The 13,227-nt window shown below is 43.6% G+C and overlaps 1 protein-coding gene across 6 annotated transcripts in view; it reads left to right on the plus strand.

Moving 5' to 3' along the window:
• Window positions 1-1,050: 1,050 nt before the first annotated feature.
• Window positions 1,051-13,227, plus strand: part of LOC109870512 (uncharacterized) — a 55,274-nt gene continuing 43,097 nt past the window's right edge. The window contains exons 1-10 of one of the 6 annotated variants that reach the window (XM_031805000.1): window positions 1,078-1,240; window positions 1,567-1,606; window positions 1,812-1,909; window positions 5,151-5,223; window positions 5,451-5,570; window positions 5,835-5,951; window positions 7,691-7,788; window positions 9,183-9,298; window positions 11,960-12,096; window positions 12,567-12,717. In XM_031805000.1, coding sequence (XP_031660860.1) covers window positions 1,863-1,909; window positions 5,151-5,223; window positions 5,451-5,570; window positions 5,835-5,951; window positions 7,691-7,788; window positions 9,183-9,298; window positions 11,960-12,096; window positions 12,567-12,717 — 859 coding nt within the window. In that variant the 5' untranslated portion in view covers window positions 1,078-1,240; window positions 1,567-1,606; window positions 1,812-1,862. Of the gene's footprint in view, window positions 1,607-1,811; window positions 1,910-5,150; window positions 5,224-5,450; window positions 5,571-5,834; window positions 5,952-7,690; window positions 7,789-9,182; window positions 9,299-11,959; window positions 12,097-12,566; window positions 12,718-13,227 lie in introns of all 6 variants that reach the window. The other 5 variants (XM_031805002.1, XM_031804998.1, XM_031804997.1 and 2 more) reach the window with 5 other exon arrangements.

Raw genomic sequence — 13,227 nt, forward strand, 5'->3', positions numbered from 1 at the left:
AGGGGTGGGAAAAATATTTGGCTCAAGGGCCACATCGCGATTTTGCAATTCAACGGAGGGCTGCATTTTTTAGGGGATTAATTGTTTGTTCAAATCAATTTGCGTGGGCCTCCCAAGTGGCGCAGCGGTCTAAAGCACTGCATAGCAGTGATAGTGTAACTAATGTGAAATAGCTAGCTAGTTAGCGGTGGTGCGCGCTAATAGCGTTTCAATCGGTGACATCACTTTCTCTGAGACCTTGAAGTTGTGGTTCCCTTTGCTCTGCAAGGGCTGCGGTTTTTGTGGCGCGATGGGTAATGATGCTTCGAGGGTGACTGTTGATGTGTGCAGAGGGTCCCTGGTTTGAGCCCAGGTAGGGGCGAGGAGAGGGACGGAAGCTATACTGTTACACTAGAGGTGTTACTACAGACCCGGGTTCGATCCAGGAGCGACCAGTAGACGCATGAGGCTGCGCACAATTGGCCAGGATAGGAGAGGGTGTGGCCCAGCGTCATCCAGGATAGGAGAGTGTTTGGCTGGTCGCAATGTCCTTATCCTGTCGCACACTAGCAACTCCTGTGGCGGGTCGGGCACATGCACGCTGACAAGGTCGCCAGGTGCACAGTGTTTCCTCTGACACATTGGTGCGGCTGGCTTCCGGGTTAAGCGGGCATTGTGTCAAGAAGCAGTGCTGCATGGTTGGGTTGTGTTTCGGAGGACGGCATGGTTCCCAACCTTCGTCTCTCCCGAGTACCTACGGGAGTTGCAGCGATGGGACAAGACTGTAACTATCATTTGGATACCATGAAATTGTAGAGAAAAAAGTGGTACATTTAAAAAATATATATATTGTGGGGCTGATTGAAGTGCCTCCCCCTTGTGATAGGTCCACCTCAAACTCAGAGCAGATCACTTTCAAATAACATGTCTTCTCAAACGTTTTAGGATTTAGGCTGTGGTCAGGGTGTGCTAGTTTAATAATCTTATTTTTTGCAATACAACTAATAACTTATATGCGTCAAATAGTTGATCACCTGACGTATCATACGTGTCATATGACCTGGTTGACGTACCGACGTATTTGCGATACATTTAACTAGCTACAAATACAAGCAAGTGAACATCATGCCTAAGGGAATAGGAACAGTTAGACCCACCAAAATCACTGACGTGTATTTAGTTTCCTCATCTTTCGTGCCGACTACGATATCGTTGGGTTTCATCTGACCTGAAGATATATCATTTGCATTGGCGTTGTTTGGTGTGTTTCTATATTTTATTGTTGTTGTCTGTGTTTTTTTGGGATCGTCGCCCAGAGGTTTCTGCAGCCGGTGGTTCTTCTGAGAAGTCGTTTTGTCCAGCTCGGGTAGTGACATTCTGTATCGGATTCAATGTGTATCGTTACGTTGATCCCTTTTTTTGTGTTTTTTTTTGCGAAGTTTGGAAGCATATTTTTGAACGGAGGTTGTGATAATTTGTGAATGTATTAGATGTTTCTAAACTCACTGCAAGCACTTTCCCGTTTTATTTGTGCCGCCATCGTTGTGTTGAAAACCCCTCTGTACGTCGCATCATGGGGAACGTCAGTAGGAAGACTGGAGCCCAGGTTAGTTGGAGCCACCAAGCGGTGAGTGTGTTCAGACCGTGACAAGCACGGTGGCGGCAGCACACTGTTACTTTCAACTTGATATCAGTCTGTTCTGAGAAGTAAACTATCGGAAGAGGCCTGTCAAACGAGTAAATTACCCGCAGCCATGAAACTTAATTACTACGTTACCATTTTTCAAGTTAACTGATTGTAGTTATGTGGCTGACCGGCTGTATTTGATCAGTTCGCTGTCAGGTGCAGTTCCCAGGCGATTTGGACGAAGGTTCGCCGTGCCATGGCGTCAGTGTGCGTGGCTGTCCGTGTTCGACCGTTGAACAAAAGGTCTGTTTTCTGAGTTATTCTGTCATTTTATTATGTAAACCCGCCTTCAATCGGAATGGACAATCCATAACAATGTTTTTTTTTCATGTTGCCATGTCGGGATTGATATAACTTGATTTATGATGACATGACTCAGCCAATGAATGAATCAGTGGGGTCTGTGCCATTTAAGACGCAGGACGATCATTTCCTAATGGGCATTGCCTTATTTTTTATTTTTATTACAGCATATTGGAAGGCCGTCATTAATTTTCCATTCACCCAACTCAATCGATATGTTCAGGATACTACATGATACTCGAATTTCCCCATGAAAGTTTACAACACAGGTGCACTGGTCTAGAGGTTTTTAATCAAGGTGACAGGTTTTTAAACAAATATTCTTGAGTGGCTGGTCAGGGGCTGGAACGTAATTACAAATCATTTGTAGATTGACAAATTGACCACAAGAAGCCCAAACAGAGATGTTTGACTAAAACAATCATTTCAAACCTTGTTTACATTTCTATTTGATAAATTGTCTCATGTGTGGGAATACTTGAACATTTCTTAAATTAAAATAACTTGAAACTGATTCCCTGCTGTTTTTACAGTCAAATCAAATCAAATTTATTTATATAGCCCTTCGTACATCAGCTGATATCTCAAAGTGCTGTACAGAAACCCAGCCTAAAACCCCAAACAGCAAGCAATGCAGGTGTAGAAGCAGAGGATGTCCTCAGTCTATTGTCCAACAATGAAAATAAAAACACCTGCGGGCCACCAGTTGGGGAACTCTTTTCTAGTGTAGTCACTAAGCTGTTTAGTAGGTACTGCCCTGGAGAGACAAAGTAAGAACACCAAAAACGTTAATTGATTTGGAAGAGTTCCAGTGTTGGATAACCATAGCCAGCTAGCTAACATAGCATCCCTCTCTGTTGGATAGGCATAGCCAGCTAGCTAACATAGCATCCCTCTCTGTTGGATAGGCATAGCCAGCTAGCTAACATAGCATCCCTCTCTGTTGGATAACCATAGGCAGCTAGCTAACATAGCATCCCTCTCTGTTGGATAACCATAGGCAGCTAGCTAACATAGCATCCCTCTCTGTTGGATAACCATAGGCAGCTAGCTAACATAGCATCCCTCTCTGTTGGATAACCATAGGCAGCTAGCTAACATAGCATCCCTCTCTGTTGGATAACCATAGGCAGCTAGCTAACATAGCATCCCTCTCTGTTGGATAACCATAGGCAGCTAGCTAACATAGCATCCCTCTCTGTTGGATAGGCAGCTAGCTAACATAGCATCCCTCTCTGTTGGATAGCCAGCTAGCTAACATAGCATCCCTCTCTGTTGGATAGCCAGCTAGCTAACATAGCATCCCTCTCTGTTGGATAACCATAGGCAGCTAGCTAACATAGCATCCCTCTCTGTTGGATAACCATAGGCAGCTAGCTAACATAGCATCCCTCTCTGTTGGATAACCATAGCCAGCTAGCTAACATAGCATCCCTCTCTGTTGGATAGCCAGCTAGCTAACATAGCATCCCTCTCTGTTGGATAGCCAGCTAGCTAACATAGCATCCCTCTCTGTTGGATAGCCAGCTAGCTAACATAGCATCCCTCTCTGTTGGATAGCCAGCTAGCTAACATAGCATCCCTCTCTGTTGGATAGCCAGCTAGCTAACATAGCATCCCTCTCTGTTGGATAACCATAGGCAGCTAGATAACATAGCATCCCTCTCTGTTGGATAACCATAGCCAGCTAGATAACATAGCATCCCTCTCTGTTGGATAACCATAGCCAGCTGCCCAACATAGCACCCCTCTCTGTTGGATAGGCATAGCCAGCTGCCTAACATAGCACCCCTCTCTGTTGGATAGGCATAGCCAGCTACCTAACATAGCACCCCTCTCTGTTGGATAGGCATAGCCAGCTACCTAACATAGCATCCCTCTCTGTTGGATAACCATAGCCAGCTACCTAACATAGCACCCCTCTCTGTTGGATAACCATAGCCAGCTAGCTAACATAGCATCCCTCTCTGTTGGATAACCATAGCCAGCTACCTAACATAGCATCCCTCTCTGTTGGATAACCATAGCCAGCTAGCTAACATAGCATCCCTCTCTGTTGGATAACCATAGCCAGCTACCTAACATAGCATCCCTCTCTGTTGGATAACCAGAGCCAGCTACCTAACATAGCACCCCTCTCTGTTGGATAGGCATAGCCAGCTACCTAACATAGCACCCCTCTCTGTTGGATAGGCATAGCCAGCTACCTAACATAGCACCCCTCTCTGTTGGATAGGCATAGCCAGCTAGCTAACATAGCATCTCTCTCTGTTGGATAACCATAGCCAGCTAGCTAATATAGCATCCCTCTCTGTTGGATAACCATAGCCAGCTAGCTAATATAGCATCCCTCTCTGTTGGATAGCCAGCTAGCTAACATAGCACCCCTCTCTGTTTTGAGTTGGTTGTTTGAGTAGGCTAACTAGCTATAACGTATGCTTTCAGTACTAGATTCATTCTCTGATCCTTTGATTGGGTTGACAAGATTGTCAGTTAATGCTGCAAGAGCTCTGACAGGTTGGAGGATGTCCTCTGGATGTTGTCATAATTACTGTGTAAGTCTACGGAATGGGGTGAACCATGAGCCTCCTAGGTTTTGTATCTTTAGTTGATGTAAGCAGAGGAGGATGAAAACTACCTGTGGTACACCATGGTGCTACCCTACAGAGTTCTGTTGAGGGCTACTGTAGACCTTCATTTCCTATTACTGTTTTAGTCAATTATTTGGTGACAAATATATTTAGTATAGTTTTACCTGAAATGTTTCACTTAAAAAAAATATATATATATATATTCACTGAGGATGATGGTCCTCCCTTTCCTCCTCTGAGGAGCCTCCACTGGAATGAAGGCTATATATAATTATAAGAGTAATGAAATATGAAATATATTCTATATATAATGTTGCGGGATAAATATAGTAATTTACTCAACACTTTAAGTCCAATGATGCTTTTTCAAAGATAAACTGCACAGTTCAAATTCTTGTTACCCGATAAGGTGTTTTCTTGTTCAAGTAAATTATCATCACGACTGACTGTAATTTATCGTCATGGCACTTACTCACCCACAAACGAACAATATATCGGCTGTAGGCCGACATTGGACAATGTTTGCTGTTTTCTACATAAAGCAGCCTGACTTCCTGTAAACTGCTCTAAAATCCCCATCCGTTTCACAGAGAAAAGGAAATGTCAGCGAAGGTGATTATTCACATGAAGGGGAAGACCACATCTGTAGACGGAAACAACAAGGTCAATGCAGCATCATCAGAAACCTTCAGGTTTTGTTTTGAGTGACATAGATTTTGGGGGAAGGAACTTAATAATAGTAATAATAATAATAATGATGATGATGATGATGATGATATGGGAAATGTTTGTACAAATATCGGGACCAACCCGAAGGTTCTAGAATGAAGATGGCACAATGACAATGGCTCTCCTGTTTATAAATGAATCAAAACATTGTTTGTTTGTAGGACATACAAAAAGGTATTCCTGGCATTGGCCTGACGGACCGAGGAAGACATTCATTCTCCTATGATTTCTCCTACGATTCTACTGATGTCAGAAGCCCCGACTTTGTTCCTCAGGAGAAGGTATCGCACAAACACACCTCTGAACCTGAAGCCACTCACTGTTAATCAGCTATACCCTCAGTGGGACACCCTGTGGTCTGTTCTCTATGTGGAGGAGAGGCTGTACATCTCTCTGTTATCTTTAAGTTCTTATAGCTCTTTCTCCTCCAGAGCAGAACTCCCACATACCAACTGAACTCGCCCTGGTTTCACACATGCATCAGGCTTAACCCCTAATTCACCTCTTACCTCCCACCCCCTCCCTGCCATCTCTGTTCATTGCAGGTGTTTAAAGACTTGGGCTGTGATGTCCTGAAGGCAGCGTTTGAAGGTTACAACGCCTGTGTGTTCGCCTATGGACAAACCGGGTCAGGGAAGTCTTATACCATGATAGGAAACCCAGTAAGTCACCCAGGAGTTTTTTTTTGTAATTTTTTACAACTTTGAAATGGTGACTTTTAAATTTTTATTTTTTAAAAAGGACCTTTTTACAGTAAAATTCATAAATTAAATGACGTTGACACCATCTGAAATGTAACTGGTGTGCGTCACTGCACTGTAGGACGATGAAGAGCTAGCGGTGGCTGTGCGAAGATTCGCGCCACTCCTTACTCTGTTTACTACAAATATATGTTGTAACTTGTCACTGATCTTTAAGGGTTAGTGTGAAATGTTAGCAATAAAGCCCTTTCTCAGCTTAACCAGAGTGGTTGAACTCGTGGATCCCATTTGATTTTTTTTGTCTGTGTGCACTTTGAAGTTGCTAACTAGCGTTAGCTCAATTGCTAACTAGCATTAACACAATGACTGGATGTCTATTGGAACAGATGGCACAATGATTGTATGCTAACCCAAGTTAGCAATGGCTCGCAAAACTGCTTTCAACTTCATTCAAACTGCTGGCAGATACATAAAAATGGTATCCAAGCCCGTCTCAGCAGAAATATTTGTAATGAAATTGTATCTTAACAGTCAAGTTTGGACACCTACTCATTCCAAGGTTATTCTTTGTACTATTGTCTACATTGTAGAATAATACTGAAGACATCAAAACTATTTAAATAACACATGGAATCACTGCATATTTGAGTAATGGCTACATGTAATTAAAGTTTAGGTTGGTTTTACATTACCTCATTTTGTGACAGTTGGGCTGTATGTGGCGACTCTAGCTGCTAGCTAGCTGGCTAAAAACCTCAAGATAGCCTTTTAGGTTCCTAATCAGATTTCTAATGAAATAATATGGCTGGCACATTCTTATACTACTTCAATGTATTCTCAACCATAACTGCTACAAATAGAATGCCATCAGTGAAAAAGCACGTGGTTTGGGGCTGTTTTTAGGTGCAGGTTGGAATTTGTCATGAATCTTGCCATGGAGGCTTGCTGGCACAGCCACATAGTCATATAATGTTATTTTAAACCCTTACCTTAACCACACTGCTAACCCTAATGCCTAACCTTTAAATTATGACCAAAAAGCGTATTTTTGTTCATGCATTGTTTTTAACAGTCGCTGAGTTTATAGTTGATTATCAATGCAAAGTAGACTGCTTAGGCTATTTTTTAATGCAAAGCGAAACTAAGACTGCGGAATCTTGAAGTTGATTGGTGACTAACTTTTTAGCCATTTTTCAGACTGTCTTACAGAAGCAATTAGGTTGATGTGTCCTTGAGGAAGACACTTAACCCTTTCTGCTGTAGGTTTAATTATTTTGTGAAACCACTGTCTCTCTTTCAGAAACAATTTTTTCCTGGTTCCCTTTTCAACCAAAGCGAGTTCGGTGGTAAAATAGTTTCATACTACTAAACACCGCGCTGATGCCGCTCAACGAATTGTGCGCTCCGTAACGATATTTGTTCGGCAGGTAACTCCTTTGCAGAACCACTACGTCCAAGGTCCCCCCCTTTATTTTTGTGACGTGAAACGACATTCACATATTCCGCTGCGTTTGTGTAAGGTGGCGTAGACTCTTTAACTTCACATCAGATGCCCTGGCGGATTGGTTGGGGTTTGTAGAAGTTGTTGCTTGACTGGGTGTGTGTGTGTGTATAGGACAGCAGAGGAGAGGGAGTACAGGATACACTGTACGGATGTTGAATGTACATGACCTCTCCTATTATACTTTCTTGTGTTCCAGGGAGATCTAGGTCTGATTCCACGGATCTGTGATGGACTCTTCTGTCACATATCAGAGATGGACCAGGTGGATGGGGCCTCCTTCCGCATAGAGATCAGGTAAGAGTCCGCGCTGCTGAGCAACTAATAACTACTACTGTAGGGTGCTGTCACGGAACAGTTGATTGCTAAAGCTACTGATTTCCTCGGCGGGGGGGGGGTTGTAGAGATATCACTAGCAGTTTAAACAGTGTGGTCCAATGGTGTTGGCTGGATGGCTTGTTCATTTGGCACCTATCTAAAATGTGACTAATTAGCTGAGGGTCGACCATGTACGGTCATCTCTTGGTATTCACAACGTTTACTTGTCCCGACTTTTAGCCAGTAGAGCAGATTAGAACAACTGGGGGAAGATGCGGTAAAGGAAGGTGAACATTGGCCTCTTCACCTTCTGTATGATAGGTCAGCTAGAGTCCCTCAGACTTAACTGCCAAACCCCATACAGTAGCGCTAGGATAGCTGAGCTAACTGCCAAACCCCATACAGTAGCGCTAGGATAGCTGAGCTAACTGCCAAACCCCATACAGTAGCGCTAGGATTGCTGAGCTAACTGCCAAACCCCATACAGTAGCGCTAGGATAGCTGAGCTAACTGCCAAACCCCATACAGTAGCGCTAGGATAGCTGAGCTAACTGCCAAACCCCATACAGTAGCGCTAGGCTAGTTAACCTAACTGCCAAACCCCATACAGTAGCGCTAGGATAGCTGAGCTAAATGCCAAACCCCATAGAGGAGCGCTAGGATAGCTGAGCTAACTGCCAAACCCCATACAGTAGCGCTAGGATAGCTGAGCTAAATGCCAAACACCATAGAGGAGCGCTAGGCTAGTTAACCTGACTGCCAAACCCCATAGAGGAGGGCTAGGCTAGTTAACCTGACTGCTAGTTGGATGATGTACTGTAATCACGCTGTACTCTTACATCTGTTTGCCAATGAACATAAAGACAAACTGTCTTATACCAGCTCCGCTGCAGTAATTCCTATAGATTTTATGACTAAATAAAATACTTTCCCCAGCCGCTGTCAGAATATATATTTTTTTATAGAACTATTTTAATTAAATAAACATTCAGGGTATTAAAACTTAATCAGGTGGAAATGGTGTCTGCTTTCATTTTTGTGTGCTCAGGGAGGGATCGTTGTGAGTGTTAAAGTTGTTTCCAGACAACTAAGCAATAATGTTCCCTGTCTCTACTTCCTCCCACTCACACCCCCAACAGAATACCTCTTTCCTCACCAACCCCCAACAGAATACCTCTTTCCTCACCAACCCCCAACAGAATACCTCTTTCCTCACCAACCCCCAACAGAATACCTCTTTCCTCACCAACCCCCAACAGAATAGCAAACACCTTTCTACAGCCTGTAGACACTGAAGGAAGCTTGCGGTCAATAGTTCTGCAGCCCGATGGTGATGTTTATGATGTGAAATGTTCCATGTCTTTGTTTGTTAGCTACCTGGAGATTTATAATGAGCGTGCACAGGACCTCCTCACGACTAAGACGGACCCAGGGAGTGGGGCAGGACTCTACCTCAGAGAACACCCCAAGGATGGGCCCTATGTGGAGAGTAAGACTTTATCACTCACTATTGCATTGATCAGGGGTCTACAGCCTTTTCTTTCTCAGGGACCCCCCCCCTCCCAGCCAAACCAGCAACTCGGGGACCCCCCTCCCAGCCAAACCGACAACACAGGGACCCCATCATATGTTAGCCCAACATTTGTATTATAGTCAGGTGAATGATAATAAGGAAAAGTAATCAACATTTTAAAATTACACATTTCACATTACATCATTTCACATAGTTTCATCTTTACTCATCCATTTTATACAATAATTAGATGCAAACGCCATAATTGAGAAATGTTCAGAGATATAGTTCTGTGTGTTTCCTGTCCTTTGTGAGGTCACCATATGAAACACACGCAACATAAATGTCCCTTAAGTGTCCACGGACCCTTCCCACATTCTCACAAGTGGACATACACAGGTGAAGTCGGAAGCTTACGTACTCTTAGGTTGGCGTCATTAAAACCCGTTTTACAACCACTCCACAAATGTCTTGTTAACAAACTATAGTTTTGGTAAGTCTGTTAGGACATCTACTTTGTGCATGACACGAGTAATCTTTCCAACAATTGTTTACAGACAGATTATTTCACTTATAATTCACTATCCCAATTCCAGTGGGTCAGAAGTTTACATACACTAAGTTGACTGTCTTTTAAACAGCTTGGAAAATTCCAGAAAAATGTCATGGCTTTAGAAGCTTCTGATAGGCTAATTGACATCATTTGAGTCAATTGGAGGTGGACTTGTGGATGTATTTCAAAGCCTACATTCAAACTCAGTGCCTCTGCTTGACATCTTGGGAAAATCAAATGAAATCAGCCAAGACCTCAGAGGAAAAAACTGTAGACCAAGTCTGGTTCATCCTTGGGTGCAATTTCCAAACGTCTGAAGATACCACATTCATCTGTACAAACAATGGTAAACAAGTATAAACACTTGGACCACGCATCCGTCATACCTCTCAGGAAGGAGACACGTTCCGTCTCCTAGAGATGAATGTACTTTGGTGCGAAAAGTGCAAATCAATCACAGAACAACAGCAAAGACCAGACTACGGTTTGCAAATGCACATGGGGACAAAGATCGTACTTTTTGGAGAAATGTCCTCTGGTCTGACGAAACAAAAATAGAACTGTTTGGCCAATATAACCATCGTTATGTTTGGAGGAACAAGATGGGAGGCTTGCAAGCCCGAAGAACAACATCCTCACAGTGAACTGTGGGGGTGCTTTGCTGCAGGAGGGACTGGTGCACTTCAGAAAATAGATGGCTACATGAGGAAGGATAATTTACATGGATGTTTTGAAGCAACATCTCAAGTCATCAGTCAGGAAGGAAAAGCTTATTCTCAAATGGGTCTTCCAAATGTACAATGACCCCCAGCATACATCCAAAGTGGTGGCAAAATGGCTTAAGGACAACAAAGTCAAGATATTGGAGTGGCCATCACCACGTCCTGACCTCAATCCTATAGAACATTTGTAGGCAGAACTGAAAAAGCGTGTGCGAGCAAGGAGGCCTACAAACCTGACACCAGTTCTGTCATGAGGAATTAGCCAAAATTCACCCAACTTATTGTGGGAAGCTTGTGGAAGGCTACCAGCACCATTTGACCCAAGTTAAACAATTTAAAGGCAATGCCACCAAATACTAATTGAGTGTATGTAAACTTCTGACCCACTGGGATGTGATGAAAGAAATAAAAGCTGAAATATTTCTCTCTATACTGACATTTCACATTCTTCAAATAAAGTGGGGATCCTAGCTGACGTAAGACAGGGAATTTTTACTAGGATTAAATGTAAGGGATTGTGGAACTGTGTTTAGCTAAGGTGTATGTGAACTTCCGACTTCAACTGTATCTCTTCTAGACAAACCCCGTCTCCCGCCATGCAGTGCTCCATGGTGCTGGTCTGCAGTGTCCACGATAATTAGACCGTATGCTTTACCGCCTTTGGGATGACATCTTCCATTGTCAGAGTGGTCACTCGACTATCTTGTCAATATAATAGAACATCTTTGTCTGCAGGAGGAGCAATGTCTGTGGTGATCCTAACTGACCTAAGACGGGGATTTTTTTTCCCCCTAGGATTAAATGTCAGGAATTGTGAAACTGAGTTTAAATGTATTTATCTAAGGTGTAAACTTTGGACTTTTTCCCATTTTGAGGATTTATGATTTTGGCCGCGTTAAATCCTTTGTTCACTCTGTGGTCTCGATCTCTGCTTGAAAAGGGGGAGAGACTCTCCCAGGAGTTTTCGACCTGAGTTAACAGAACGTGTGTAGGAGAGCCACTATCTACACCTTGAAAGGGCCACGTTATGACACTGGTAGACATGTTGCTAACTCTAACCCAACACTGGTCTCTGTGGTTGACATGTTGCTAACCCAACACTGGTCTCTGTGGTAGACATGTTGCTAACCCAACACTGGTCTCTGTGGTTGACATGTTGCTAACCCAACACTGGTCTCTGTGGTTGACATGTTGCTAACCCAACACTGGTCTCTGTGGTTGACATGTTGCTAACCCAACACTGGTCTCTGTGGTTGACATGTTGCTAACCCAACACTGGTCTCTGTGGCTGACCGGATATGAGCATGTCGGTAGATGTGTGACTTATTTGTATTTTTTTTCTCTTCCTGTCTGTCTGGTCAGACCTGTCGACGCGCCTGGTTCAGAACTACACTGATATTGAGGAGCTAATGCATGCTGGGAATGCCAAACGCATCACGGCGAACACGGGCATGAATGACGTTAGCTCTCACTCCATCTTCACCGTCATCATCACACAGGTAAACACAACCACAAACTGCTGGTGACCAAGTCTTCACAATGTCAAAATGTTTTGTACTATAATATACCAATACGATTATTTTTATCCATAGGGACTTACAGTACTTTTAGTTTTTCACTGTGAGCCCACAACTTTACTTATGATCTGATCAACTGACCCACTCAGGACCACATCAAGTCTTCATGTCAGTTTTTACTGTGTGTGTGACCCTTGACTTTGTTGAAGACTAGTATGTTCTTGCCTTAGGGTGCAACCAAAGACCAGTCCTCAAGCTTTTTGTCCAATATATTATTATGTCAGCTTGTATAGCTGGATGTGGCTCAAAGAAAAACATGTTAAGATGCACAGTGTTGAGTGCTGATTTGTCCCTGTCTGTCCCTGTCTATCTCCCCCCTTTACTCGCCATCCATCCCTACTGATGTTAACAGCTCTGTGTCTGTGTGTGTGTCCCCCCCCCTTGGTCTCCAGGTTCGTTTTGATGCAGAGCTGCCATGTGAGACGGTGAGTAAGATCCACCTGGTAGACTTGGCAGGCAGTGAGAGGACTGGTGCCAGACTGAATGAAGGAGCCAACATCAACAAGTCCCTGGTCACTCTGGGTAGTGTCATCTCTGCTCTGGGTAAATTATGCTTAGTACACACACACACGCGTATGGACGAGCACATGAACAGACGGAAACGCAAGCACAGATGCGCCCACACACACACACACACACACCACATGTCTAATGCCAACCATGACATGACAACTCAGGCTATTAGTAATACCAATTAAACTCTGCACCAGGATTTTGAATTAGTCTATCAAGCGCTAGCCACACTACTGGCAACAACACTACTTAGTATTCATGATTGTGTTCCTATCTGGCTAGCTTTGTGGCATGAAACATAAGTCCTTTCACGCTTTTGTTGTTTTGGAATTGTGGAATTTATTGTGGAATTTTCCCTGTCCGTTTCAGTCAATTAGTATTTCATGTCAGTCTCTCTGGGGGGGTGTGTTTACTATGTCTGTCTCTCTGGGGGGGTGTGTTTACTACTTTCTCTGTCTCTCTGGGGGGGTGTGTTTACTACTTTCTCTGTCTCTCTGGGGGGGGGGGGGGGGGGTGGGTGTTTACTACTTTGTCTTTCTT

Source organism: Oncorhynchus kisutch, linkage group LG25, assembly GCF_002021735.2.
Source record: "Oncorhynchus kisutch isolate 150728-3 linkage group LG25, Okis_V2, whole genome shotgun sequence".
Lineage (NCBI taxonomy): Eukaryota > Metazoa > Chordata > Actinopteri > Salmoniformes > Salmonidae > Oncorhynchus > Oncorhynchus kisutch.